At 41.8% G+C, this 27,238-nt stretch overlaps 1 protein-coding gene across 2 annotated transcripts in view; it reads left to right on the forward strand.

The window, feature by feature from the left end:
- GOLGA5 (golgin A5) overlaps positions 1-15,972 on the forward strand; it is a 28,961-nt gene extending 12,989 nt beyond the window's left edge. For both annotated transcript variants that reach the window (XM_061395140.1, XM_061395141.1), the window contains exons 7-13: positions 3,526-3,696; positions 6,399-6,527; positions 8,703-8,801; positions 9,537-9,762; positions 11,697-11,802; positions 14,108-14,171; positions 15,503-15,972. In XM_061395140.1, the coding sequence (XP_061251124.1) occupies positions 3,526-3,696; positions 6,399-6,527; positions 8,703-8,801; positions 9,537-9,762; positions 11,697-11,802; positions 14,108-14,171; positions 15,503-15,583 (876 nt within the window). In that variant the 3' untranslated portion in view covers positions 15,584-15,972. The remainder of the gene's footprint in view (positions 1-3,525; positions 3,697-6,398; positions 6,528-8,702; positions 8,802-9,536; positions 9,763-11,696; positions 11,803-14,107; positions 14,172-15,502) is intronic.
- The last annotated feature ends 11,266 nt before the right edge of the window (positions 15,973-27,238 follow it).

The raw sequence follows: 27,238 nt of genomic DNA on the forward strand, positions 1-27,238 counted from the left end.
CCAAACTTGTCAGAATTAGGGCTTCCCTTTTGGCTCAACTGGTAAAGAATCCACCTACAATGCAGGAGACTCCAGTTCAATTCCTGGGTTGGGACGATCCACTGGAGAAGGGGTAGGCTACCCACTCCAGTATTCTTGGGCTTCCCTGGTGTCTCAGCTGGTATAGAATCTGCCTGCAATGTGGGAGACCTGGATTCAGTCCCTGTGTTGGGAAGATCCCCTGGAGAAGGGAACAGCTACCCATTCCAGTATTCTGGCTTGGAGAATTCCATGGACTGTATTTGTATAGTCCATGGGGTCACAAAGAGTCAGACACGATTGAGTGACTTTACTTTGTCAGGATTAGTGTTCTGTCTCCTCCATTTTAGAACTATTAACTTTAACTCCTTCGTGTAATTTCTGTCCCCGTTACATTTCTGAAATTGTCTTCTCACAGTCTTTAATGACCTAAATATTTTCTGTCCTCTTACTGGTTTCCATCCACTTTGATTTTGGTAGAATGTTTTGACCCTGTGCACCCTCCTCCCTTCTTGAAAGTTGCCTTGTAATTTTACTTGTACGGCCTCAGCTCTGTCTTCTCTTTACTGCTATTTCTCTTGGGCGCTCTTCTTTTGTCCTCTTTTGCTATTCTTTCTTACTTTGCTGTTTTCTTTCTTACCTTGCTTTGTCGTTTACTCTTGCTTCTATCACTTGATGTGACTTCAGCATGGCTCCAACCCTGACTTCCTACCTGGTTTCTAAATGCCTGCTGTGCTTCTCTACTTGGGATGTGGTATTGCAAACCCCAAATCAGCTTTCCCCTCATTCTCCTGTTTTGGTAAATAATATTGCTGTCTTCCTAGAAAGTGAAGCTTGAAACCATAGTGTCATTTTGACTTTAGCCCTTGCCTGCTATTGGCTAGGAACACCTTTTTTTTCTACCTCTATGAAATATCATATCTGTCTCCTTCAAACTCTTCTAATATAATTATTTGTATTCAGTTCAGTCGCTCAGTCATGTCAGACTCCTTGCGACCCCATGAATCACAGCACGCCAGGCCTCCCTGTTCATCACCAGCTCCCGGAGTTCACTCAAACTCACGTCCATCGAGTCAGTGATGCCATCCAGCCATCTCATCCTCTGTCGTCCCCTTCTCCTCCTGCCCCCAATCCCTCCCAGCATCAGGGTCTTTTCCAATGAGTCAACTCTTCGCATGAGGTGGCCAACGTATTGGAGCTTCAGCTTTAGCATCAGTCCTTCCAATGAACACCCAGGACTGATCTCCTTTAGGATGGACTGGTTGGATCTCCTTGCAGTCCAAGGGACTCTCAAGAGTCTTCTCCAACACCACAGTTCAAAAGCATCAATTCTTCGGCGCTCAGCTTTCTTCACAGTCCAACTTTCACATCCATACATGACCACTGGAAAAACCATAGCCTTGACTAGACGGACCTTTGTTGGCAAAGTAATATCTCTGCTTTTCATAAATGTAATTTGTTAATTTATTTAAAGGGTTCTTAATTGAGCACTTAACTATTCACTTGCACTGTGATAGGTGCTAAGGATACTGAGCTCAAAAGATGTGTCCTCTTTCTTAAGGGAGCATTTGATTTAGTGGGACGACACTGAGGCAATTGATATAATGAAATTATTGATGCAGCACTGTGGGAGCTTGAAGGAAGAAGCCCTTAACAACTGCCTGGAGATGTCAGGGATCACTGGAGATCTGGATGAAGAGAAACTTGAAGGACAAGTAGGGGGACTCGTGATCGGCCAGAGATTTCAGATAGAACAGCCTGTGCCAGAGTAAAGGGGGCCCGAGGGAACATAGTATGTTTAAGGGACGACACCTGTTCTCTGTTGCTAGAGCAACAAGTGTTAGAGATCAAGAGACAGGAGGGAAGGCCCAAAGACAGCCGATGTCAGATTGTGGAAAACCTTGCATACCAAGCAGAGGAATTTTGATTTTATCCTATAGGTGATGGTAGGAGGTGAGAGGTGTTAGAGAATTTGAGCAGCATGATGAGATTTGGGTGTAAGAACTGTGGTAGCCATGAAGAGGTGAGGGGAGAGCTGACATCTAGGATGGCATGTAGGATGGTTCCAGGTTTCTGGTTTGAGTGTGCCCCTGAACTCCCAAAGGGAAAACAGGAAGGACAGCAGGTTAGGGTAGAAGATTATGATAAATTATGGTGAGTTTGCAAAGCTGATGTGGCACTGAGGTGACAGTATCAAGAAGGCCATCAGAAATGCAGGTCTGGAGCTCAGTAAAGAGGCCTGCTTGTTAGCCACAGGGAGGTGTGGAGATATAGACCTAATCCTGTTTGTTATAGAAAATTTGAAAAATGCAGAAAAGCTTGCAGACATCACCTGTAATTTTACCACATAAAAAGGAGAAACTATTTTTGATGGAAGGGAGTTAATATTTAAGGTGAAGGAACCAATGGTCCTTGCTGTTACTGGCCTTAGATTATAGCACTTTTTCAAGTAGTCTTCCCGGCTCAAATCTTTTCTTCCAACTCATCCTTATATTAGGGATCAACAGACTTTTTCTGTAAAGGGTGAAATAGTACATACTGTAGATTTTGAGGGCTGAATGTGGTTTCTGTCACATGTTCTTTGTCTTTACTTTTTTATAATCTTTTGAAAATGTAAAAACCATCCTTAGCTTAGTGGGCTGTACAAAAAAAGGTCACAGGCCAGACCTGGCCCATCAACCATAGTCTGTGAACTGCTGCCTTAAACCACTCCCAGATATGCCCTCCTCAAACACAGCTCCGGTCATAGCACTTCCTTATCCACTTTCTGGCAGTTGGTTTCAGACTCCAAATAAAATTCAAACATTTTAGCCTGTCATCTGAAGGCCTCCCAAAACTGGTCCTAACATGCTATTTGACCACATCTCAGAATACTTTCAGGCTCTCATGCTTTTGGGTTTTTATGCTTTGTCCTCTGTTCTCTGTACACCTTTTAAAATCTTATCCTTTTTTCCAGGACCAGTATAAGAGCTGTCTTTTTAGTAAACTCTTCTCTTCGCCAGAAGTGGTTTTTCCTGCTCAGAACTCCACAAGTAATCTTCCTCCATCCAGCCTTCTCGCAGCATGTGTTTACTGCCTTCTGTTGGATATTTGCCACTTCTCTTTTATTGTTAAGGCAAAGGGTACTATCTGGAGTGAGAGACATTATTTATATCACAGAGAACACTTAGCATAGTGCAAAACCCATGTAGATTGTCCATAAATATTTGTTGAGTGGAATATAATGGGAGGGGAAAAAAGCATAAGAAAGAATGAAGAGAAAGTTTGAGAATAGTCTTGTTAATAAGTTTTCGACAGTGATGTGGTCCTGGGGACCACAGTCCAAGAACAGTATACAGCAAGGCTCTGTTTCATTTTTATCCCTATAGATTTAACATTCTGTGGACTTTCTCTGATGAAGAATATAATTGAAATATTCCCATCGTGGTTTAATTGGTGTGTGGTAGATGATATTCAGTGTACAAGCTAATCTCTGCTTTGCTTATTCTTTTTTTTTTTCTATGACAGTCTAAAGAAAAACTGATTAACAGCTTAAAGGAAGGATCTGGTTTTGAAGGCCTAGATAGCAGTACTGCTAACAGCGTGGAACTAGAGGAACTTCGGCACGAGAAGGAGACGCAGAGGGAGGAAATACAGAAACTGATGGGCCAGATACACCAACTGAGATCCGAGTTACAGGTGAGAGTCATCGCAGCGCAGCTTCACCGACAGCCGTTTAGCCCCAGGTGTTAGTGGTGTGAGAGGGGACGGATTCTGTGTCTGTGGGGGGGGGATTAGTGACGTGTGAAACTGTGGGGTTATTAGTTATCTGATAGAAGTACCTGAATCGAAAGCAGCAGGCTTCTTGTCCATTGATCGACTTACAGTTACAGGAATAAGAAGCATAGGTAACCCGACTCATTCATTCAACAAATACCAAGTATTTGCTGTGTGCCATGCATCTTCTAGGCTCAGAGTTACACAGGGAACCAGACAGAATGTGTATTTTTTGGATCTAACATCCCAGTAGTTAAAAACAAAGTAGATCTGGGTTTACTTCTAAAACAAGGATGTGTTCTAATATTAGAATGGGCTTAGGGATGATCTTTTATAGTTTCATGCATTTTCTTATAATTTACTGTTTATGTATAATTAACATATTTAATCTAAAGGTAAAATTGGGCCACTTATTTATCTTAAACAAGGGTCTTTGACATAGGAGGGGCCTCTGAGGATGAGAAAGACAAAGTATGCGATAATGAGCCTTCTGTTTTTAAAAAAAAGAAAAACTCTGTCTGCCAAGAATGTTTATCATGCATCAACTTAGGAAATTATTGATTTTTTAAGATGTACATGAACAACAGTGAAAAGTGTGGAAGTGGTAAGAATGGGCTGGCTTGTCTAGGGTATAAGCTTGACTGTCCGATCTAGATGCAGATCCTGTATCCTGGCTTTAGCACTTAATAGACCTGTTATCTTGGAGAAGGCAATGGCACCCCACTCCAGTACTCTTGCCTGGAAGATCCCATGGATGGAGGACCCTGGTGGGCTGCAATCCATGGGGTCGCTAAGAGTCAGATACGACTGAGCGACTTCACTTTCCCTTTTCACTTTCATGCATTGGAGAAGGAAATGGCAACCCACTCCAGTGTTCTTGCCTGGAGAATCTCAGGGACAGGGGAGCCTGGTGGGCTGCTGTCTATGGGGTTGCACAGAGTCGGACACGACTGAAGCAACTTAGCAGCAGCAGCAGTAGCAGCAGACCTGTTACCTTGTAGCACTACCACCTCTCACTGAGCTGTAGTTTTCTCCTCTGTAAATTGCAGATGAGAACAAGGTTCTATGGGGAACCTATGTATAAAGGGCCTCGCGTTGTTCCTGACACGTAACAGGCTCAGTAAATAGTAGCTGCTGTTATTTATGAGTTTTTTTCTTATTATCCTTTAAACTGTAGGATTTTTTTTCTATAAATAATTTTGAATTCCAAAGACTTCAGTCCCATGAGTTTGAAATTGAATAAACACTAAACTTTTGGATATTTTCATGTATATTTTTCATATACTCCATGTTTTTTGGTGAGATGGAAAATATGATTTGTTTTAATATCTCATCCCTACCCCAGCATCATTGATGACATTGACACATCTCTACCCTTTCTCAAGAAGTTTATGAAACTGATAATAAGGGCCATAGTATTGGGTCTGGCAAAATGGAAGAATTGTTGGTGATTGTAGTAGCTGTCATTTGCTGAGCACTTCAAGTGCCACGCTCTGCACTAAGCACTCGACATATCTCCTTGCATTTCTTCCTTCTTTTAACCCCTTGAAGGAGATGATGGATTCTCATTCTACAGTCTGAAGAAATCTAGGTGTGGAGAAGGAAATAACTTGCTGTGACTCGTAAGGTGGCAGAGCCAGGATTAGAACCCTGGTCTGTCTCATGCCAGACTCTGTATCTTTAACCACACTGCCCGCCTCTTGAGAATTCGTCTGATTTAGTCAAATTGATAACAAAGATTAGACTACTTTCTACAACCCCAAAAATGGTAAGGAAAAATAATTTAACTTATTGCTGTTTGCCGCTACGTCCACACAGCTGTGTGAAAGAGTACTTTACTTTGATTATCTGGGAGGATCATTAATCTATCAGTTCTTTTCAAATGATCTGTGAAGTGCAGAGTTTGTGGAGATGAGCGTGTATACACAGTGTACCAAAAGATGAAAAGCAAAATTGAGATGCCAGCTTTTGTCCCATGTACTGTATGAAGGGACTCGGGCTTACCCCACGGAGGGAGAAAACAGAAAGCGAAAGCAGGGTTCTTTGCCGCTGGTGGATTTTGCAGAAGGTGGTTTTGTGATATGAAGAAGTGAGAAGTGACACCAAAGGAAGAAGTTAGAAGGAGAAATATGGGGACATGTAAAAACAGAGAATAATAATAGAGCTAAAAGAAAAAAAAGAAAATAATATGCTAATCTCATGAAATGAGGAAAAAAGTTATATTTTTACTGTGTGTTGATTTCTGATACCCACACACGTACAGAAACTAATGATAATCTACAGTTTTAGGGGACTAAGGCAGTGAAGTCCTTCTTGATGTTATATTTCTATTTCTCTTGAAATTGTTAGCTTTTGAACAGAGGGAAATCTCTCAGTGAGCCACAGTCTGCTCATGCCCATTAAAGCGAACGGTTTCTGCCGCAGCATCCTGTTCATTTCTCTCACTGTTTGCCGTGGTACATAATGAGGGGTCAGCTTATGGGCTCCTTCTAGGCTGTGTTTGTCTCATTCATCTTCATCCTCCAGTGCCTGCTGAGTCCCGTTTACGGCACATAATGACCACTCAGTAAATACTGAGCCAAACAGTTCATTATTGCTTTCACATGTAACGATCATCTTTTTAGGATATTGAGGCTCAGCAGGTGAGTGAAGCAGAATCAGCAAGAGAACAATTACAGGATCTGCAAGACCAAATAGCCGGGCAGAGAGTAGCTAAACAAGAACTAGAAGCTGAATTGGACCGACAGAAGCAGGTACGGATTTTTGACTGAGGATTCCCAAGGAAGACTGTTCACCAGCAGTCATATGAGGTGATTTCTAGTAAAACAGCTTACTGAAACTCTTAGAGCTTGAACTCAGAGGTCCCTCCGACCTTATTACTACCCCATCCTCCTCATTGTTTGTTTTAACAGATGAGACTTAGAGACATAGAATGACTTTGAGATTTGCCTAATATCATACAGCTAATTGGAGAACAGAATCCAGGGTTCCTGTCCCAGAGTCCAAAATTCTTTCTACTGCCCTGTCTATATTTTATTGTATCTTCTTGTCAGAGTATATATGTTAGAACACTTAATGACAGCAGTTGGTTTCATATTTTATCACATTTTTACTTTCTAGAAGCAATAGTAAATTTTATTTACTAGAAATAGAAATACGACATTAGTGCCATTATAGACTGCTCTTGCTGTTTGAGAAAAAAATGCTTGTCACAGGCTGTTTTTACAAATCGTGCTTAAAATTATATTTCACTATTCAATTAACAATTGTCTGCTCTCCAAGCCAAATTATATTACTTTAATGTACTTATATGATAGTTTCAGTATTAACAGAGTTAAACATGTTTATAGCCACATTTTCACAATAAGAATCTGTATTTAATATTCATAACATTTATAATTTACTGAGTAACATCATTATTATAGGTACTTAGTATACATTATCTTATTTCATCTTCACAATGAAATCACTGTGCTTTTCATTTTACAAAAGAGAAAGCTGTTTGTGTATTTCTCAGTGCATCACTTAAAACATTTCCAGCTTTGCCTATTTATATTCTTTTTAAGAATTTTTTCATTAGGATTTATCATTTCTGAAACTGGTTCTATTCTTAAAGATGTGTTTGTTTTTATTATGCAAGTGATGGTTTCCTGAGTAGTAAGAGAAAAATTCACTGAGTAACAATCTGTAGGGTACATCATAGACTGTCTTAGATAATTTAGTTATAGGATTAGCTGTCCTTCCAGAAATTGCATTTTAATTTACTTAAGTCTATATTAAAAGGCAAGAATTTGATGTTCTTGATGTTTAGTGGGATAACTTTCATTTTACTGTGATGGATGGTTTTACCACTCCACTAGAAGTGCCCTTTTCTAAGACGAGGGAGTTAAGTAGAGGAAAGTGGAACTGAATGTAGCTCTAGGCTGTTTATTTGGTAATCAGATGCTCTGGATGGGAAGTACTTAATCTTGGGATCAAAGAGTCCTTAAAATAATTTAAGTACTTTCAGCCTTAAATTTTGTGCTAGCCTAGAGCTTAAAAGAAACCAGCAAACCTTCCTGTAAATTGCGATTCCCCTACCTGAATACCTTCCTCGTTTTTCTTCTCACTTATCTCGGTTTTTTCAACCTGTGCAGTGAGCAGGTTGAGCCCATATCACGTGTGCTTCTTCATTCAGCTCCCTTTGCTTTGTCTGCAGTTCAGTAATGCTTCTGAAGGTGCCTAGTTAATGATTTACTCTTTCTTCCCTATCATCGCTTTACTCTTTAATTCTGACCTGACTCTTATTGATTGTGTCCATTGTACAAACTAGTTTGATGCAGTTGTTAGTGAATTTGGAGGTATTTCTTTTTTTCCCTCTCTTGTTGTTTCATCAATGATGGAATAAAACAGTTTTAGGATACTGCCTAAAAAATTAAGCCCATGAAAAGCTGCTCAAAATCATTAGGGAAATGCAGATTGAAACCACAATGAGATTGCACTACACGCCCCCATAATAACCACCCTTACAGAGAGCAGTACCTAATGTTGGAAAGGATGTGGGAGAACTGGAACTCTCTCATCGTCCTGTGGGAATGCAAAATGGTACAGGTATTTTGAAAAACATTCAGAACATAGTTTGGCAGGTTTTCTTCCAATATGTTAGGCATTCACTTATATGATCAAGCAGCTCTGTCTCTACATAATCTACCCAAGAAAAAAGGAAACATATATGACTAATAAAAACCTGTGCTTAGATAGTCCATCATATACAGATGGCTACATCGTGCTGAAGGGCTAACTTGTCATCGTATCTCCTGAAGTCTGTTCAGTATATAGGCAGCACATGTTGATGGAGTGCTTACTTCGTGTTGGGCACTGTTCCAGGTACTGGAGATGCCGTGGGGAGCACTGGTTTAGCTTTTATTCATTTGTGCCTCACTGTGTAGGAATTCCACTACATAGAAGAAGATCTGTATCGAACAAAGAACACGTTGCAAAGCAGGATTAAGGATCGCGAAGATGAAATTCAAAAACTCAGGAATCAGGTATGAAACAGTATTCATAACTTGGGAAAAGGTATCATTGTAAAACCTATATTTTTTTAAGGATACATTAAGACTCCCCCCCTCCCCCGCAACATTTTCACCTGAGTCCTATTTTTGGAGTCATGATATGTTATTTTTCAACCTGATACAGAATTTTCATCTACTGCCATTTGACTCTGCATTTGCTCTATTCTTTGGCTTGCTTCTTATACAAGTATATTGTAACCAGTCACCTGAGGAGCGATTAATTACTCTAGAGTTTCATATCTTATAACCTCATCAGTGGTTTTGCTGATTGCCAGTATTATAATTGTGGTTTCCTAAGAAAGATCCAGTGATAAATCTTCTTACTAATAGGTCTTTCATTAAAGTTACTGACTTTTTTTTTTAGCTGAAAATGCAAAACATAAAAAATAACCTGTGCCTCCCACTCACATGCACTTATACATATAAAACCAAACAGAAGTTTCACAAAATAACACCCTATGTGCTGTGCCCTCTATGTACTACTCTGTTCTGTTGTTGTTTTTGTAAGTGGTGACTGTGACCCACCAAATTGATTTCCTGACCCCCTGAATAACAGTTAGAAAATCGCTTCTTTCGATGGTGAAAGAATTGTAGAGTTTTGAAGAACCACTGAGTGCCCTGGATTCCCTGCGGGAATGCAGTAATATGGTCTCTGCGTTCTGTGCCTCTCATTTGCTACAGTAATCTTATGAACATCTTGCCTTTCAGCTTACCAATAAAACCCTAAGCAACAGCAGTCAGTCCGAGTTAGAAAATCGACTCCATCAGCTGACAGAGACTCTCATCCAGAAGCAGACCATGCTGGAGAGTCTCAGCACAGAGAAGAACTCTCTGGTCTTCCAGCTGGAGCGCCTCGAGCAGCAGATAAACTCTGCTGCCGGAAGCAGTAGTAACGGGTCTTCTATTAACATGGCTGGAGTTGACAGTGGAGAAGGTAAAAAAAAAAGGGGGGGCATGGGGTGAGGAATCTCCAAGGAATATTTCATTGCTTTAATTTCCAACCTTGCCAATTCAAACATGATCTGAAAAGTTACAGAAAGACATTTTTGTTTAAAAAAAGTTTTATCCAGCAGAGCACCCGCTTTTCTCCTGATGTGACGCTTGGTCTATACACTGTTTGATATGATCATTAGAGAACTGGACAGCGGGCTGATTAATATCCCTGACTCGTTTGGAACCTGGAGAAGAAGGTCCGAGGACACTTCATGGCTGTCAAGGACAAATAATTCACCTGAGAGGGGCTTTCAGGACCCTTAAAGTAAAAGTTGCTTTAAAAACTGTAACTGTGAATATTAAAGTTAATATACAGTCAGTCACATGAGTATATCCATGCTCTATAATTTAAGTAGAGAAGTGTATAGATTCTCAAAGTACATGATCAAGAAGAATGCTGAAGAATGTTGAAGGCCTATTCAGTATCAGGTGCTGTTGCAGAAATACAGTCGTCAGCAAAAGAGGCCAAAATCTCTGTCCTGTAGATCTTACATTCTGGTGTCATGGGGGGCTACAGGGGAGGTGACATAGAGTAAACAAGTTGTGTGAGATGGTGATGCACGCTAAGACAAAGTTAGACAGAAAAGGTGTACAAGGTGCCAGGTGTAAGGATGGGGTAATAGCCCAAATAGGGCGGCAAAGGAAGACCTCATTGAAAAGTGGCATTTTATTGAAGTCTCAAAGGAAGTAAGGTGGTAGATATGAGGAGATCTGCAAAAAAAGTATTCCAGGCAGAAAAAAGAGCAGGTGCAAAGGCCCTGAGGCGGCAGCATGACCGGCACAGTGCAGGGGGCAGGGCAGCTGGAGTAGACTGAGCGAGTGGGGCAGACTCGGGAGGAGGCTGTTGAGGCTGTGTCAGGACTTCCACTCTGAATGAAAGAGGGAGCCATAGAAGGGTCTGGAGAGCAGCAGCTGAGCTGGCCTGTCTATTTTAACAAGATGTCTCTGGCTGCTGCGCCAAGAATAGACTGCAGAGAATGAAGCACTGAGGCAGGGAGACCAGGGAGGGGCCCTGGTGTTAACCCATGTGAGAGATGTTGGTGACTCAGACCAGAGTGGAGACAGTAGGCATGAGTTCAGGATTTATCTGAAGGGAAGCAGATAGAACTGCTGGCAGATCAGATGTGGAGTTTGAGAGAAAGGAATCAAAGTGTTTGTGTACTTAGGGAAAACTGCAGGAAGAGAAGGTTGGCAGCAAGGGCAGGAAGTCAGGATGATGGTTTGGGGTGTGCTAGGTAGAGGTGTCCACCAGACGTCCACATGTAGATGGAACGGGTGCTTGGACAAGTCTGGAGTTGGGGGTGGCCTGGGCTGGAGATACAGATTTGGGAGTTACTAGCTTTGTAGAAAGAGTGTGCAGCCTCACTTTTGCTGGCCCAGGAAGAAAGTGCCCTTAGTGCTACCTCTTGCCAACACTTGGTAAATGCTAATTTTTTATCATTTCATGGGAAAATAATTTTCTTAGTTTTCAAATTTTGACTTTTGTGGATATGGAAGTTTAAATATTTTAACTTTAAAAAATGTTTTCATCTTTGGTTATATTGCTTAAAAATTGGCCTTAAGAACTTCTTCTACATGTAATATAATGTATGAAAGGGAAAGTATTAGTCACTCAATCACATCTGACTCTTTGTGACCCTGTGGACTGTAGCCCACCAGGCTCCTCTGTCCGTGGGATTTCCTAGGCAAGAATACTGGAGTGGGTTGCCATTTCCTTCTCCAGGGGATCTTCCCGACAAGAGACTGAACCCAGGTCTCTTGCATTGCAGGCAAATTCTTGGCCATCTGAACCACCAGGGAAACCCGATACATTTCAACTATAATTTTGTTAGAAAATTGATTTGGTGTCTGTACATTATTTTCTTATTTATACAGGCACACGTCTGCGAAACGTTCCTGTTCTGTTTAATGACACAGAAACTAATCTGGCAGGAATGTATGGGAAAGTCCGCAAAGCTGCTAGTTCAATTGACCAATTTAGGTAAGCCGTGCCAGTATCAATGCGCAATGGACCGTATTTTTATAACATTTTCCAGTGGCTTCATAGTGAGTCCTGTCCAGCAGAGCTGATATAGTTATTCATTTATTTACCTACTTACTTAACTTACTTCCACGCCACTTGGCTTGTGGGATTAGTTTCCATGCCAGGGAACCCACACCTCCTGCAGTGGAAGTGTGGAGTCCTAACCACTGAGCTACCGGGGGATTCCCAAGCTGATGATTAAAGTGATGATTGCCTGACTCCTTTCATGATATTTCAGTGTCATGAAATTCCTTTAACAGGTCTGCCAGTGCCTGTATTTTATTGAAGGTGATTAACCCTGGCCATTTCTCTCCTTTCTATAGTAAACTCTATTTAAAAATTCATTAAATTTTATTGAGAAAGCCTCTGTCATGTGAATACATCCATTTGAACATTTTATCTCCTTTATCATAGGATTAGAGTAAAAGATGCTATATATACAAATGAATAGTACTGATTTTAATATATACTATATAAATAGCATAATTTATATATATATGTTATGTATATTTATAAAAAAACCTTTTTATACTAGCAGTCATCCACCTTATAAAGAAAATGTTTTGCCAGTGTATGTATATCACCTTGAGAGAGTTCATGTCTAAATAACCTGCTAAACTCTCTGGCCTTTTAGTTTTTGTAATAAAACATAGTTTAAATGAATTGTTGCACAATAGAGCAATCTTTTCTTACCTTTTTGTGTCAAAATGGAGCTATGGTATTAAAAATAAGGAGAGTGATTTACTAATTTGAATTCCTGAAGCTATGGGCTTTGGATGCCATAGTTACTATCTCCAAATTATTGAGCACATCTATTTCAACTGTTGAGTAGTTCAACGTACATATTAATTTTTAGAGAATATATATACAAGGCATTGTGTTAAGGATAATGAAAGAAGCAGAGGTCTTAGAAGAAAGGTGTATTTGTACATGTATTTGTCTTAGGGAAAAAATGTTGCAAAAGACATGAGCAGTAAGGTCTGAATGTCATAATGCTTCCCATTCTTGAAGTGTTTACCTGGGTTTCTGTAATTTTGAACCTTTTACAAGTATGCTGCTGCTGCTGCTAAGTCGCTTCAGTCGTGTCTGACTCTGTGTGACCCCATAGAAGGCAGCCCATCAGGCTCCCCCGTCCCTGGGATTCTCCAGGCAAGAACACTGGAGTGGGTTGCCATTTCTTTCTCCAATGCATGAAAGTGAAAAGTGAAAGTGAAGTCGCTCAGTGGTGTCTGACTCTTAGTGACCCCATGGACTGCAGTCTTCCAGGCTCTTCCGTCCATGGGATTTTCCAGGCAAGAGTACTGGAGTGGGGTGCCATTGCCTTGTCCATGCAAAAGCTCCTAGATTAGTTATATCGAGGTTAATTCCAACTAGACTCTTTTCCTGTTCATGTCTTCACACTTGCCTTTGGTTCCTAAAAGAAAAATGATTGCTAAAGGGACTAAGTTTGCTTTCTACAGTTGTAACTGAAGAGAAGTAATAAACAGAATAGATCCAGCCCTTCCCTGGTGGCACAGTGCATAGCAGTCCATCTACCAATGCAGAGGACAAGGGTTCCACCAGAAAGATTCCACGCACGTCAGAGCAGCTAAGCCTGTGCGCCACAAGTACTGAACCCACGTGGTGCAACTGCTGGAGCCCGTGTGCATACAGCCCGTGTGCATACAGCCCGTGTGCATACAGCCCGTGTGCATACAGCCCATGTGCTTACAGCCTGTGCTCCGCAGCAAGAGAAGCCCTCACAACGCAACAAAGTGTAGCCCCCACTCGCCACAACTAGAGAAAGCCCAGGCAAGGCAACAAAGACCCAGCACAGTCAAATAAATAATTAATTTAAAAATAATTTTAAAATGTTTTATGAAAAATAAATATATCTAGAATATTAATATCGAAAAAAGAATTAAGAGAAGTAGCATGTGGTAAAAATTTGCTGCTGCTGCTGCTAAGTCACTTCAGTCATGTCTGACTCTGTGCGACCCCATAGACGGCAGCCCACCAGGCTCCCCTGTCCCTGGGATTCTCCAGGCAAGAACACTGGAGTGGGTTGCCATTTCCTTAAGTATTTGTTCACTACTATGATATTTTATATGGTTATTACAAGTAATCACTTAACAGTATACTATAAAACAAAATCTTTCTCTTACGGTAGCCACACAGTTTAAATGAGTAAAGTTTTAAAAACAAAAAACATGAGACATTATCACAGAAACGTGTGTTTTGAGTGTAACTCTCTCCTCTCTCTCCACCCCCACCCCTTGCTCAGCATCCGTCTGGGAATTTTTCTGCGAAGATATCCCATCGCACGAGTTTTTGTGATTATATATATGGTAAGTAAACTTGTTTGAGGAAACAGTGCTGCATTTGATTTTTAACTAGTTTTTTTCAGCTGCTCATCTTTTTAACTAAATGTTTAGCAGTCAGTTTTGAAAGCGTATCGAATTCATGTCTGATAACTTTTTTTCTTAAAGTATGCAAGTAAAGTCAATAATTCATTATGTCTAAAAATTAAATTGCTCAAAGGCTTTTCCTATAATAAAACTTTAGTGTAGTTGAATAGTTAACCTTTATTTCTGAGCCTCTCAAATGATAAAAATACAGTGCAAAACAATTTACTTCATTTTTATAAAAATACAATACAAAACAATTGACTTCATTTTTATCTTGAAGTAAAGCTTATTTCCATAAGTTTTGCTTTATTTCCTAAAGGGATCTCAAAGTTAATGTATATTCTTTTAGATTTCTTATGTCTAATAAAATGCTTACCATAGTTTGGCTGCTATGTCTTATCTTCTGTGAGCCCACTAACTGTTCGGAGTGGGGTTGTCTAAAAGTAGTTGAACTGAATTAAGACGGGCAGTTTTCTTGAAAAGAAATAAAAGCACACCTAGAAATTTCCTTGTGGTCCACTAGAGGGAAGAGTTACTCCTTTAAATAAAAAGTTTTTAATAAGAGAGGGATGGGTAGTAGAGCAAAAGGAGAAAAAACTGAGTAACATCATAAAGGATTCAGAACGTGCCCACGTCTGGGTCGGGAGATCATGAGGATCACAGGCGCCCTCTGTGAGCATGAGATGCGATGTTGCACATCTGGTGTGCGAGGTGCTTCGTCATGGCACCTCCTCACGTCATCACCACCTTGGGGGAGTTAGTGAAAATTGATCAGCACGTCCTATGCTGGACCCTGAGTCAGCCTCTGAAACCTGACACATTATTCCCATCTCCTCTTCACAGATCATGGCTAAACTCCCTCTCAAAATAGCAGCCATAACCGTTACAACAGAGACCCTTTCCAACCAACATCATGTATATCTAGCACTTTTAATCAGGCCATCTACCCTGTATTTTAATCCCCTGATCAGTTAGTTATGTATACATGTGCGTGTTATGAGCGTGTTCACGACTTTACTCCTCTCGGCTGAAAATGCTGTAGGTATCGTAGCTCTTTATCACCCTTCATTGCACTTATTAGCTCACTTGAATGTATGTTTGTTTCTTCCTTGTTTCTCCAGTAAACATGTACCAAGTGCCTGCAGGGTTGCAGACATAGTAAGGGCAGGGATACGGAGACACATGAGACGCGCTCCTGCGCTCAGTGCACTGCACGAGGGCCTTTGGGGAGGTTGATTTATTGGCTAATAGGTTGTTTTTTCTTTCTTTAGGCTTTGCTTCACCTCTGGGTCATGATTGTTCTGTTGACTTACACGCCAGAAATGCACCATGACCAACCGCGTGGCAAATGAACTGAGCCTGCTTGATTCAGTGATCAACCTTTCTCCAGACTTGGGGTCTGCGGAAGGGTCACTTGCCTAAAATTCCTGAGAGGGGTGTGCAACATTATTTTATCACTACAAGTATTGAACTTTTTAAGTTATTATACAAGTACTCTGCTACCCAAATTTTCCTCTGATTTCCTTCAAATGGTAAGAGTTTCTGAAACAAAAATAATTTAGCAAGCTCAGCTCTGCTTTTTCTGAGGTCAGTAGCACGGTGTATATATGTATACACAGAGATGCTGGGGTTGGATGCCTCTGTACAGGCTTCCTGTATTTTAGGTGACACTCATTATGGATTATAATCAGGGAAACTAATTGTATTTAGTGATATAAATAAAATGTTTTCCTTTTGATAATTCAGTCTGCCTTGTATTTTCATATATTTAATTTTGCAAATGTAGATTTACTTTTTACATGTTAAAGACCTGATTGGTATAAATCTTCTTATAAATATGTGAATAAAATTGACTGTGCATTTTTCTTTTTCAAAATGATAGTTTTTCATCCCCATTAAACAAGACCTTTCCAGATGGGCGTTCATGAGTAGAGCCAGAAATTAGAGCCAATGTCACTTGGAATTGCATTAGTGGTTTATATACTCTTTCCTCCCTATCCCCACCCCACGTGCTGTCTTCCTTTTATTTTTCTTTTTAAAAAGAAAATAGTTTCTTTTTAAACTTTTTTTTTTTTTTTTGCCAATCAACAGTGTGGTGACAGTTTCAGGGGATAGCAAAGGGACATCCATACATATACATGTGTCCATTCTCCCCCAAATTCCCCTCCCATCCAGGCTGCCACATGGCACAAAGCAGAGCTCCCTGTGCTACACAGTAGGACCTTATCGGTTATCCATTTTGAATATAGTGGTATATACATGTCGATCCCCAACTCCCTAACTATCCCTTCCCCCTAGTCCCGCCCCTCATCCATTGTCTTCCTCCACCCCTTTTCCTTTTCTCCATTCTGTATCTTGGTTTAGCTTGGGACATCCATCAGATTTGGTTTAACACCATTGCATTTTTAAAATACTCCAGTGCAGAGACGGTATCAAATTATTCTTTAAAAAGGGACATTCTCTTTCCCTGAAGTCCAGTATAATGTCTGTTTTGGCTTTTCTTCCTGTGTACATGTCTGAATTCTCATTTTGTCCACGCTCAGCACTGGTGGTCTCTCTTTGTACGTAAGTAGCATATGGAGATCCTGGGCTGTATATACCCTGGGCACGGGTATAGTGCTTCCTATCAGGAATGTCACTGCCTTTGCAGTAGCCTGCCAGTGCCTAACCAAAAACCTGACCAGTTCTATTCTTAATGATATTGATACTATGACTTTAAATGTCCTATAAATTGTTCAAAGGTTTTGGTATACTAGCTGTGGATATTTTCTTATTTTTTATCAGAATGAAGTTTTAAAGGTCATGTTAGGTGTATTCAGGCTTTTTTCCCAACCATGAATAAAAAAGAGTTCCATGCCATCTAAAAGTGGATATGGGATTTTGGAGGGTGGGGTAGAGATGTGTTATTAAATCTATATGTCCTGGTTCTTATTCAGATGTCATAGCCTATCAGTCTGAGCTGGAAAGTCAAGTCTGATGTCAGAGTACAGTTTAGACTTATTAATATCTTTTAAAGTTTTTTTTTTTTCCCTCTTCTAATTTGGAAACATTTCTGGAAAAAGATTAAAACCAGGTTACATGCTTGAAGTGGAAAACGCCGCATGCTTCATCATCGTGCGTGGCCAGACTTCCCGTCTCCGCGTGTCCTCCTGGCTTTTGTTGGGGCAGCTCTAAATCTTTTGTTGAGTTTTTACACATTCTTGGCTTTGGAAATAGTTTGACAAAGTGTTTCCGAGATTATTTTTCTGCAGTTGCTTAAATCTTTAATTGAGTTTCAGTTTCAGTATTCTTGACCACTAACACACTAGAGGATTTTTAAAAGTCTTCCACTCACTTATCCTCAGATAACACAAAACCTCCTTGACCTACTTAAAAGCGTTGTGTGAGAGCTGAATTTTTTTGCCTTCTCAATGTACTGCTTTGTGTTATGGCTGTCAGTTGGAAAATAGGATTATTTTCTTATTATAAGGAAATTTCCCTTGCTCTAGACTTCATGCTTGCTAAAACCCACCATTTCTCTTGCTGCAGAACAAAAACTTCAAAGGAAAAGTATGGGTTTCATTCAAGTGTGGAACTAGATCTACCCTGGTTAGTTTTATAGCCCCAATAAGGGAATAAAATCTGGGGCTGGACAGTCTAGCCTTCATTTAGAAAGACTTATGTATAGTCAAAGCTATGACTTTTCCAGTACAAATGTAAAAGTTAGACCATAAAAAAAGCTGAGCATTGAAGAACTGATGCTTTCAAACTGTGGTGCTGGAGAAGGCTCTTGAGAGTCCCTTGGACTGCAAGGGACCAAACCAGTCCATCCTAAAGGAAATCAACCCTGAATATTCATTGGAAGGACTGATGCTGAAGCAGAAGCTCCAGTACTTTGGCCACCTGATGCAAAGAGCTGGCTCTCTGGAGAAGACCCTGATGCTGGGAAAGACTGAAGGCAAAAGGAGAAGGGGGCAGCAGAGGATGAGATGGTTGGGTGTCATCACCGACTTAATGGAATGCGTTTGAGCAAACTCTGGGAGACAATGAAGGACACGGATGTCTGGTATGCTACAGTCCATGGGGTCACAAAGAGTCGGAAAGAGTCAGAACGACTTAGCAACTGAACAGCAACAACATACAACTCACCCTGGAGGGGAAAATCCAACCCACGTGAGTATGCCTCGCTGGGCTCCAGCTCTCTACTGCAGGAGGACAGCTGTATTGGAAAAGTCCCATATGGGCATCTGGGTCTGGATGGAAGTAGGACAGAATGGGTGAAGCCAAAGGACCTGATGGCCTGAAGCACTTCAATTTGTGATTGGTCAGAATAAAGAAATGACAGTATTGTCTTAGCGGTTATTCTGAACACAATAAGGCTCGTATTCCTAGGAACTCTTTCCTGAGTGAGGAGACTGTGCATTGAATGGTTCTGAACTTCCACAGTTCTAACGTGGGGTCTGTCTTCAGACACAGACTCCAACACAAACACCTCAAATGAAATGTTCTTTTTTGTACGAACACTTGTTTGTCAAAGGTATTACATACAGAAACCTCATTTGTAGAAGATGTCTCAAAGGAAAAAAGTGGTGGTGAAATACTTTTAAGCCATCACGAGATAGGTCAGATTACGTGCTCCTTGTGCTGGCCCCTTCTAGGAACTGGGAATAGAGCGGTGAACAAAAGTCCTGCCTTCGTGGAGCTTACCTTTGAGTGAGGGTGGGAAGACCACAAACGTATGCATAACTTGTCACTCAGAGTTAAATGCTGTGATTAAAAATAAAATGAGACAAAGGCATAGAGGGAGATGGGAAAGGTGGAGGGAAGTCCTCCCTACAGGAGTAACGCTGGTGCAGGGCTTGAAGAAGGTTACAGGCCATGCAAAGTGGAGCACTTTAAGTGCAACCCCCTCTAAGAGGAATGTGCTTGGTGCAAGCAAGGAACAGAAGGGGCAGGAGGCTGGAGTGGCTGGACACAGTGAGGGGATGTGGGGGTGGGGGTCAGTGTGGGATAGAGACCTGTAGACCCACGTAAGGACGTTGAAATCCCACTTAGTTTCTCCTCAGTAGCCCCTCTGCCCCTGAAGTACCGCCTTATTTAAACAAGGAAAAGCTTTACAAATCTTATGTTTTAGAAATCTACAGACTTACCGGGACTTCCTTAGTGGCCCAGAGGCTAGGACCCCATGCTCCCAGTGCAGGGCGTTGGGTTCCATCCCTGGTCAGGGAGCTAGATCCTACATGCCAAACTAAGAGTTTGCATGCCACAGCTATTGCTCCCACGTGCCGCGACTAAGACCCAGTGCAGCCCAATAAGTAAATAAATACGTTAAACAAAGAAATCTGCAGATCACAGTTGTTCCACATGCAAATGCTAAATTTGCTGAAGCGAGGACAGCCTGAACAGGCAGGGGTGATTTTCCTGAGCAGTTACAGAGAATACCAAGTCAAAGAATTGGTACCTTCCAACATAACTCCTTGGTCTCCACATTCATAATTGATGCCTCGTCTCAGTTCAAGGACAAAGAGAAAAGTGAAATCCAAGAGCAGAGCCCTTCATGTCTGAAGGCAAATGTCTCCCATCCGTTGATCAACCAGCCTTAGCACAGTTCACTGTCCGGTATTACCTCTCTGATGCTATCAGAACTCATAAAATGACATTTCTGATCCTGTGAGGACAAAGCCATTATTCTTTTGACTGGACCACACATCTTGTGGGATCTTAGCTCTCCAACCACAGACTGAACCTGTGCGCTTGGTGGTGAAAGCACAGAGCCCTAACCACTGGACTACCAGGGAAGTCCCAAAGATATTATCTTTTGTATCCACTATTATATCCTTAATGCCTAGAGCAGTGCCTGACATAGAGTCGGCCTTCAGTTGCTCACTGAACTTCACTGACATTTAGGCAAAATACTAAACTAATATATAACTCCTTTAGAGCTCCATGGGCCTTCACTAGCATCTGCCCCGTTCACGCCGCATCTCTAGTTTCCAAAACTGGGGCAAAGAACAGAAACTAACCAGCCAGGTATGTTGCTAGAAGTGAGGATTTAGACTGGGCAGCTTGTCAGCGTTTTCACAAAGAAAGAAAAACCATACGAGTTTAAAATACAAAAGCAAAAGGTGACCGGCGGGTACTGCTAATCCTAGATGTTCACAGTCAAGACCTTTAATCGTCAGGGAAAATTCATTCATGCTTAATGACTCTCCCCCCAAAAACAGGCAGGGCTGCTTGTAGTGGAGAAGACTTCTGATAGCAAGAAGATATTTAGATTCAGTTTTTGAAAGTTCTGCCAAGCAACATGTAGATACCTTTTAGTTCAGTTCAGTTAGTCGTGTCCGACTCTTTGAGACCCCATGAACTGCAGCACGCCAGGCCTCCCTGTCCGTCACCAACTCCCGGAGTTCACTCAAACTCACGTCCATCGAGTCAGTGATGCCATCCAGCCATCTCATCCTTTGTCGTCCCCTTCTCCTCCTGCCCCCAATCCCTCCCAGCATCAGTCTTTTCCAATGAGTCAACTCTTCGCATGAAGTGGCCAAAGTATTGGAGTTTCAGCTTTAGCATCATTCCTTCCTATGAACACCCAGGACTGATCTCCTTTAGGATGGACTGGTTGGATCTCCTTGCAGTCCAAGGGACTCTCAAGAGTCTTCTCTAGCACCACAGTTCAAAACATCAATTCTTCGGCGCTTAGCTTTCTTCACAATCCAACTCTCACATCCATACATGACCACTGGAAAAACCATAGCCTTGACTAGACGGACCTTTGTTGGCAAAGTAATGTCTCTGCTTTTCAATATGCTATCTAGGTTGGTCATAACTTTTCTTCTTTTTTACTAATGTCAAGTTTCCTCTCTACTCCATCAGACCTCTCCTCTTTAGCTGATGAACTTCTTTCTTGGTCGCGCTGGTTAAACTGAGTTCACACAAAGTAATAAGATTGATGTATATAGACCTATCAACTACTAGCAATTTGCTTTAATTCACAAATGTAGCTTAAGTCAACTGAAATCAAGATTTAATTAAAACCTGGACTTCCCTGGTGGTACAGTGGGTGAGAATCCACCTGCCAATGCAGGGGACACAGGTTTGATCCTTGGTTCGGGAAGATCTCACTTGCTTTGAGCAACTAAGCTCATGCACCATAACTGCTGAAGCCCAAGCACCTGGAGCCTGTGCTGCCCAAGAGAAGCCCGTCCACCCCTACTAGAGAGGAGGCCCCGCTTGCTGCAACTAAAGCAATGAAGACACCACGCAGCCAAAATAATAATAATAATTAGTTAATTAAAACATTAAATGTAATTGGGGCTAGAATATGCGTACTCAACATGGATTGATATCACCTCCAAGGGGGTGAAAATTGATTCTTAGGTGGGGAAAAATATTGTTTTTATATATAAAGCTCAGATATACATGCAGTTTTTTTTTAATCTTAGTTCACTGATTCCTAAAATGTTGATGTTCACTCTTGCCATCTCCTGCTTGACCACATCCAATTTATCTTGATTCATGGACCTAATATTCCAGGTTCCCAGGCAATACTGTTCTTTACAGCACTGGACTTTACTTTCACCCCAAGGCACATCCACAGCGGAGTGTCATTTCCACTTTGACCCAGGCTCTTCATTCTTTCTGGAGCTATTTCTCTGCTCTTCCCCAGTAGCATTGGGAATATTGGACACCTACTGGCCTGGAGGGCTCATCTTCTAGTGTCATGTTTTTGCCTTTTCTACTGTTCATAGGGTTCTCAGGCAAGAATACTGGAGTGGTTTGCCATTCCCTTCTCCAGGGGGCAACAGAGGATGAGATGGTTGGATGGCATCACTGACTCAATGCACATGAGTTCGAGCAAACTCCAGGAGATAGTGAAGGACAGGGAAACTTGGCATGCTGCAGTCCACAGGGTCACAAAGAGTCAGGCACAACTTAGCTACTGAAGAACATACATGCAGTATGTAACAGTATATCTGTGACATTAAGATTTTATTGGGGTGCAGAGTAATAATGAAAAAAAAGGTTGAGGAATTCTGGACTAGAAAGATAAAGCAACCTAGGTCCTGCCCTCGTGAAGCCTACATTCTAACTAAGGAAACTGTATTTTGAAGTCATGCATGATCTGCCTTCACTACCTCATGAACTTCAAGTCACCCCCCACATCGTCTATGACCCTCCAGTCTTGTACTGTTCTAGTCAATTGCTGTTCTGATTATTCACTGCCTCTTCCTATGGGAAGATTTAATTTCCTGTCCCGCTAATGTCAGCCTTGGCCACATAACCTGACTTGATTTGGTTGGTGAAATGTGAGTGGAAGGGACATGAGCCATTCCCAAGCTTTAAGTATCATCTTGTAGTTTTACCCCCCAACTTGTTCCTCCACGATGAGCCCAACATATTCTAGACAGGGGCTAGTTCTTTGGTCTAGATCCTAGAATGAAGAGGACATGGAGCAGAGCCAAAACATGGCACGTGTCCACAATGGACACAGAGCTTGAACAAAAAGTACAACTTGGCTTTTGTGAGCGCCTGAGATTCTGGAGGTTGGTTGTTAACCTCATCATGACTCAGCAGTAGATGACTAATGGAGCTACCAACGTATCCTGCTTTTTCTTCACCTCCAGACCTCCTCTACGCTTAGGACACTTCCCTTCTTGGTTCCTGGCCTTTCCTGCTGTCAGTTTACATGCCCTTTTCTCTATTAAGTCAGAGTTCCTCCCTTCCCCTCCCCAGAAAAAAAATACACCAGGCTGGGTGTCTCTAGCAGGCAGAATAACGGCCCCCTGTAAAGCACGTCCATGTCTTAATTCCCGAAACGTAGAAATATGTTATGGCAAAAGGGACATTGCAGATGTGATTAAGGATCATAGCAAAAGAAGATTATCTTAACCAGCTGTGCCTGGGTGTAAACGTAAGGGCCCTTAAAAGATGGAAGAAGAAAGCAGCAGAGTCAGAGATGTCATGTCAGAAGCAGAAGGCAGAAGGACTGAATTGCTGGCTTTGAAGATGGAGGAAGGGGCCATGAATCAAAGAATGCAGGCAGTCTCTAGAAGCTAGAAAAGGCGAGGAAACAGATTCTTCCCTTGAGTCTCTACTAAGGAAGAAAGCCCTGCCAAGACCTTGATTTTGACCCAGTGAGACCCACTTCACACTTCTGACCTCCAAGACTATAAGAGAGTAAATTTGTGTTGCTTTTAGCCACTAAGTTTCTAGTAATTTGTTACAGCAGCAATAGACCACTAAGACAGTGTCCTTCCCTGGTTGTGAACTCCAATAGCCCAGTAGTTCCCTAAGCATAATACTGATGTTGACTTGAACTGTCTCTTCACTTTCCATCACTCCATCCTTCTGGAATGAACAGACAACCAGGACTAATGAGGAACAGTGATGGGTGGCAGAAAAGTATAAGCCTAAGGCTGGACGCTTCTACTTTCTGGTTTGCTTAAATCAGCTGAACTGGGCGAGGCACTAAACGTTTATGATCCTCAGTGTCCTCATCTTTAAGAATGGAGAAGCTGAAGAGAAACACAAAGAATTTCCCCCAGGTAAAAGAGCATTTTCTAAGTTGAAAGTGTATACAAATGTTCGTTTGTTTTTTTTTTTTTAATCAGATGCTGTTTAGTTTAAAGATGGATGGGACTGAGAAAATGGAAAACAGCCCTACTGACATCCAGTCAGCCATGTTCCCAGCCAAACATGAACCATGCTGAGAATGGGACATTGGCAAAGTCACTCTGGTCAGCCCCCAAATTCCTAAACACCCCAATACACTCTCTGACATGCATTCCTCCTTTCTGAGAAATTGCTGCTGTTTCAACCAATAACAACTCAAGCCCCACTGAATCTCCTTTTAGATGACAATCACTTAAGTACTCAGTCACCCAGTTGCCCCTGCTTCTCGTCAGCATTCAACAAAGGGTGGCCCACTCCAGTGTTCTGGCCTGGAAAACTTCATGGATAGAGGGGCCTGGCAGGCCACAGCCCATGGGATTGCAAACAGAAGGGCACGACTAAGCATGCACACACATACACACACACACACAAACCCAGAGGAGGCCCCTGATTAACATACCTCTGAATCATTGAACGCAAACCCTAGAAGAAGCCCCTTTCATCTCCCCTGCTGGGACACTCCTGAGGACACCTCCTCCTTGGCTACAGTAAGCTTGGTAAACCTAAATTTGGGAGTCTGTGTTTTGTTTATATGTTTTGACTTCAGGTGTGGTCTTTGGTCCATTGGAAGCTCTTCATAATTTTAAATTTACAAACAAGCAAACAGATTAGGAGACCCATCAAGGTCCTCCGATTAGGTACAAAAATGAGATCAAACTTGTGTTTGTTTTCATATCATGATGGACTTGGGCTATTTGATTACTGAACATGTCAACTCACCAGATCTGTCTGGCACCCAGGCTCCTATTTCTCATCGTGGCTAGAACCTTCCAGTAGCTTTTAGTCGCTGGAGAAAACCTGCCATATTTTTTTTCAAATAACGCTTAGTCCTGGGCCAAAGCCAGATATTCTGATGAGAGTTAATTGTTCTTTATCAGCTTGAGAGGAAGCAGGTGTGTGTTCCCCGCTGCCATCTGATTTCTTCCGTTGAGATCTAGAAGCAGACGCTCCACCAGCCGCCCCAGCAGGAAATTACCCTTCTGTAGAAGGTAAACAAGAGGGTTTGCTTTATTTTTAGTCAGAATATTGGACCTAAAAAACATTTCCAATCACTTATTGTTTTTTTTTAATCTGATTATTAGAGTAATATTGCTGTTGTAAAAAATACAGAAAAGTGTAAAGAAGAGGGTATCATTTGTCCATAGACCCACCACTCTAAACAAGTAAGTCTTCACATTTGGGCGTTTCCTTCCAGTCTTTTTTTTTTCCATTGTGTATGTGTATGTACATGGAGTGGTCCAGAAGTGGAAAAAAAGAGCTTATAGTGGAATTTACACCCTATATACAATTTTCAATTTTAATCGTATTTCTAATATATACTACATGCTCATTATAAAAATTATAAGCAATACCGTGTGTGTGTGTGTGTTGCTCAGTCATGTCCAACTCTTTGCAACCCTATGGACTATAGCTCACCAAACAATTCTGTCTGTGAGATTTCCCAGGCAAGAATACTGGAGTGGCCATTTCCTTCTCCAGGGGATCTTCCAGACCCAGGGACTGAACCCAGGTCTCCTGCATTGCGGGCAGATTCTTTACCATCTGAGCCACCAGGGAAGCCCAAAGCAATACCCTACACAGAGCAAAAAGCTCTAATGCATTTTTAGCCCTTTGCCATCCAGCCACTTCCCAAGGATAACTCCTCTTAAATAAGGAGGGAATGATTCCGACTGCTCACTTGTAAAGCCTCAGTGAATGAGGATTTAGTGGTGGGCAAGGGGAGGTGTGGCACTTGTATCTATTTATTTTATTTTATTTTGGCCACAGCATGTGGCATGCAGAATCTTACGTTTCTCCACGAGGGATCAAACCCAAACCCCCTGTGAGGGAAGCACAGAGTCTCAACCACCCGACCTCCAGGAAAGTCCCAGTGTGGCAGTTTTAGAATGGATTCTTCTCATTCCTTTTGTGGCAGACAGACCGTAAGTTGACCAATGATTTCCTGTCTCCTGGTGCCCCTGCCTTTGTGTAATTCTCTTCTCGTGAGTGCAGATGGGATCCATGACTAGCTTCTAACAAATAGAATATGGCAAGTGTAATAGTATGTCCATCCCTTGATTTGGTTACATGATAAGGCAAAGACGGTTGGATGTGTCAGCCTCATGATTACACTACATTATGTAAGATTCCATTTTAGCAGACTGGGTTCTCCTTGTTGTCTTGATGAGGCGAGTGTCTGTATTGAGAAGCCCATGTGTTAACAGACAGTGCATAACCTTTGGGACCTGATGGCAGCCTCCCAGCTAACAGCCAGCAAAAAGCCAGGTCCTAGATAATACAACTGCAAGGAAATGAATCCCGCTCACAGCTTGCACAGACTTGGAAGCAGATTCTTCCCCAGTCAAGCCTCCCAATTAGCCTGGCCAACATCCTAATTATAGCCTTGTAAGATCCAGAACAGAGCCCAGCTAATTGTACCCAGACTCCTGAACCACAGACATTTGGGGATAATAAATGCATATTGTCTGAAGGTGCTAGAATTGTGGTAATTTGTTACACAGTGATAGGAAAGAAATACACCTCATCTATGCATTTCCAGAGCGCAGGGCTAGGACTCCTTGGTTGCGAGCAACAGGTACCAGTTCAAACGGGTAAAAGGAAAATTTAAAGGTTCACCCACTTGATGCCAAGAGCCAGCTCCCTGGAAAAGACCATGATGCTGGGAAAGATTGAAGGCAAAAGGAGAATTGGGCAGCAGAGGATGAGATGATCTGATGGCATCACCAACACAATGGACACGAATTTGAGCAAACTCTGGGAGATAGTGAAGGACAGATGAGCCTGGCCTGCTGCAGTCCATGGGGTCCCAAAGAGTCAGACATGACTAAGTGACTACACCACCACCACCATTAACACAGCCAATAAATTTAGCACTGCGCAAGGATATTATTTAATATCCAGTCCATATGTTTATAATAGTCTGAAACATGTTCTTTGTAAGCTGTTTAAAATTTTTTCCTGATTCAGGATCCAAGATCCAATCCAACCTTGCACAGAATTACCCAAGTCCCCCAGTCCCTTTAATCTGGAACAGCCCCCTGTCCTGTCCTATCCTTTGGTCCTTCTTGCACTGATATCTTGAAGAGAGTGGCATGGTTTTCTTGTCGAAGGACCTACAACATAGATGTATGTTTCTTCCCAATTGGATTCAGGTTTAACATTTCAGGGAGGAATTCTTAAGCAGATGATGTCAGGTCAATATATCAGTTCAGGAGGCACCAATTGTCAGTGATGCTAAGTTTGATCACTTAGTTAAAATGTTTCCTGACAGGTCTCTCCATCATAAAAGCGTATTTTGCCTTTTTTTGTTGTTGTTAATAGGTATTTGGTGGAGTGATACGTTAGACCATGCAAAG

The sequence above is a fragment of the Bos javanicus genome, chromosome 21, assembly GCF_032452875.1.
Source record: "Bos javanicus breed banteng chromosome 21, ARS-OSU_banteng_1.0, whole genome shotgun sequence".
Taxonomy (NCBI): domain Eukaryota; kingdom Metazoa; phylum Chordata; class Mammalia; order Artiodactyla; family Bovidae; genus Bos; species Bos javanicus.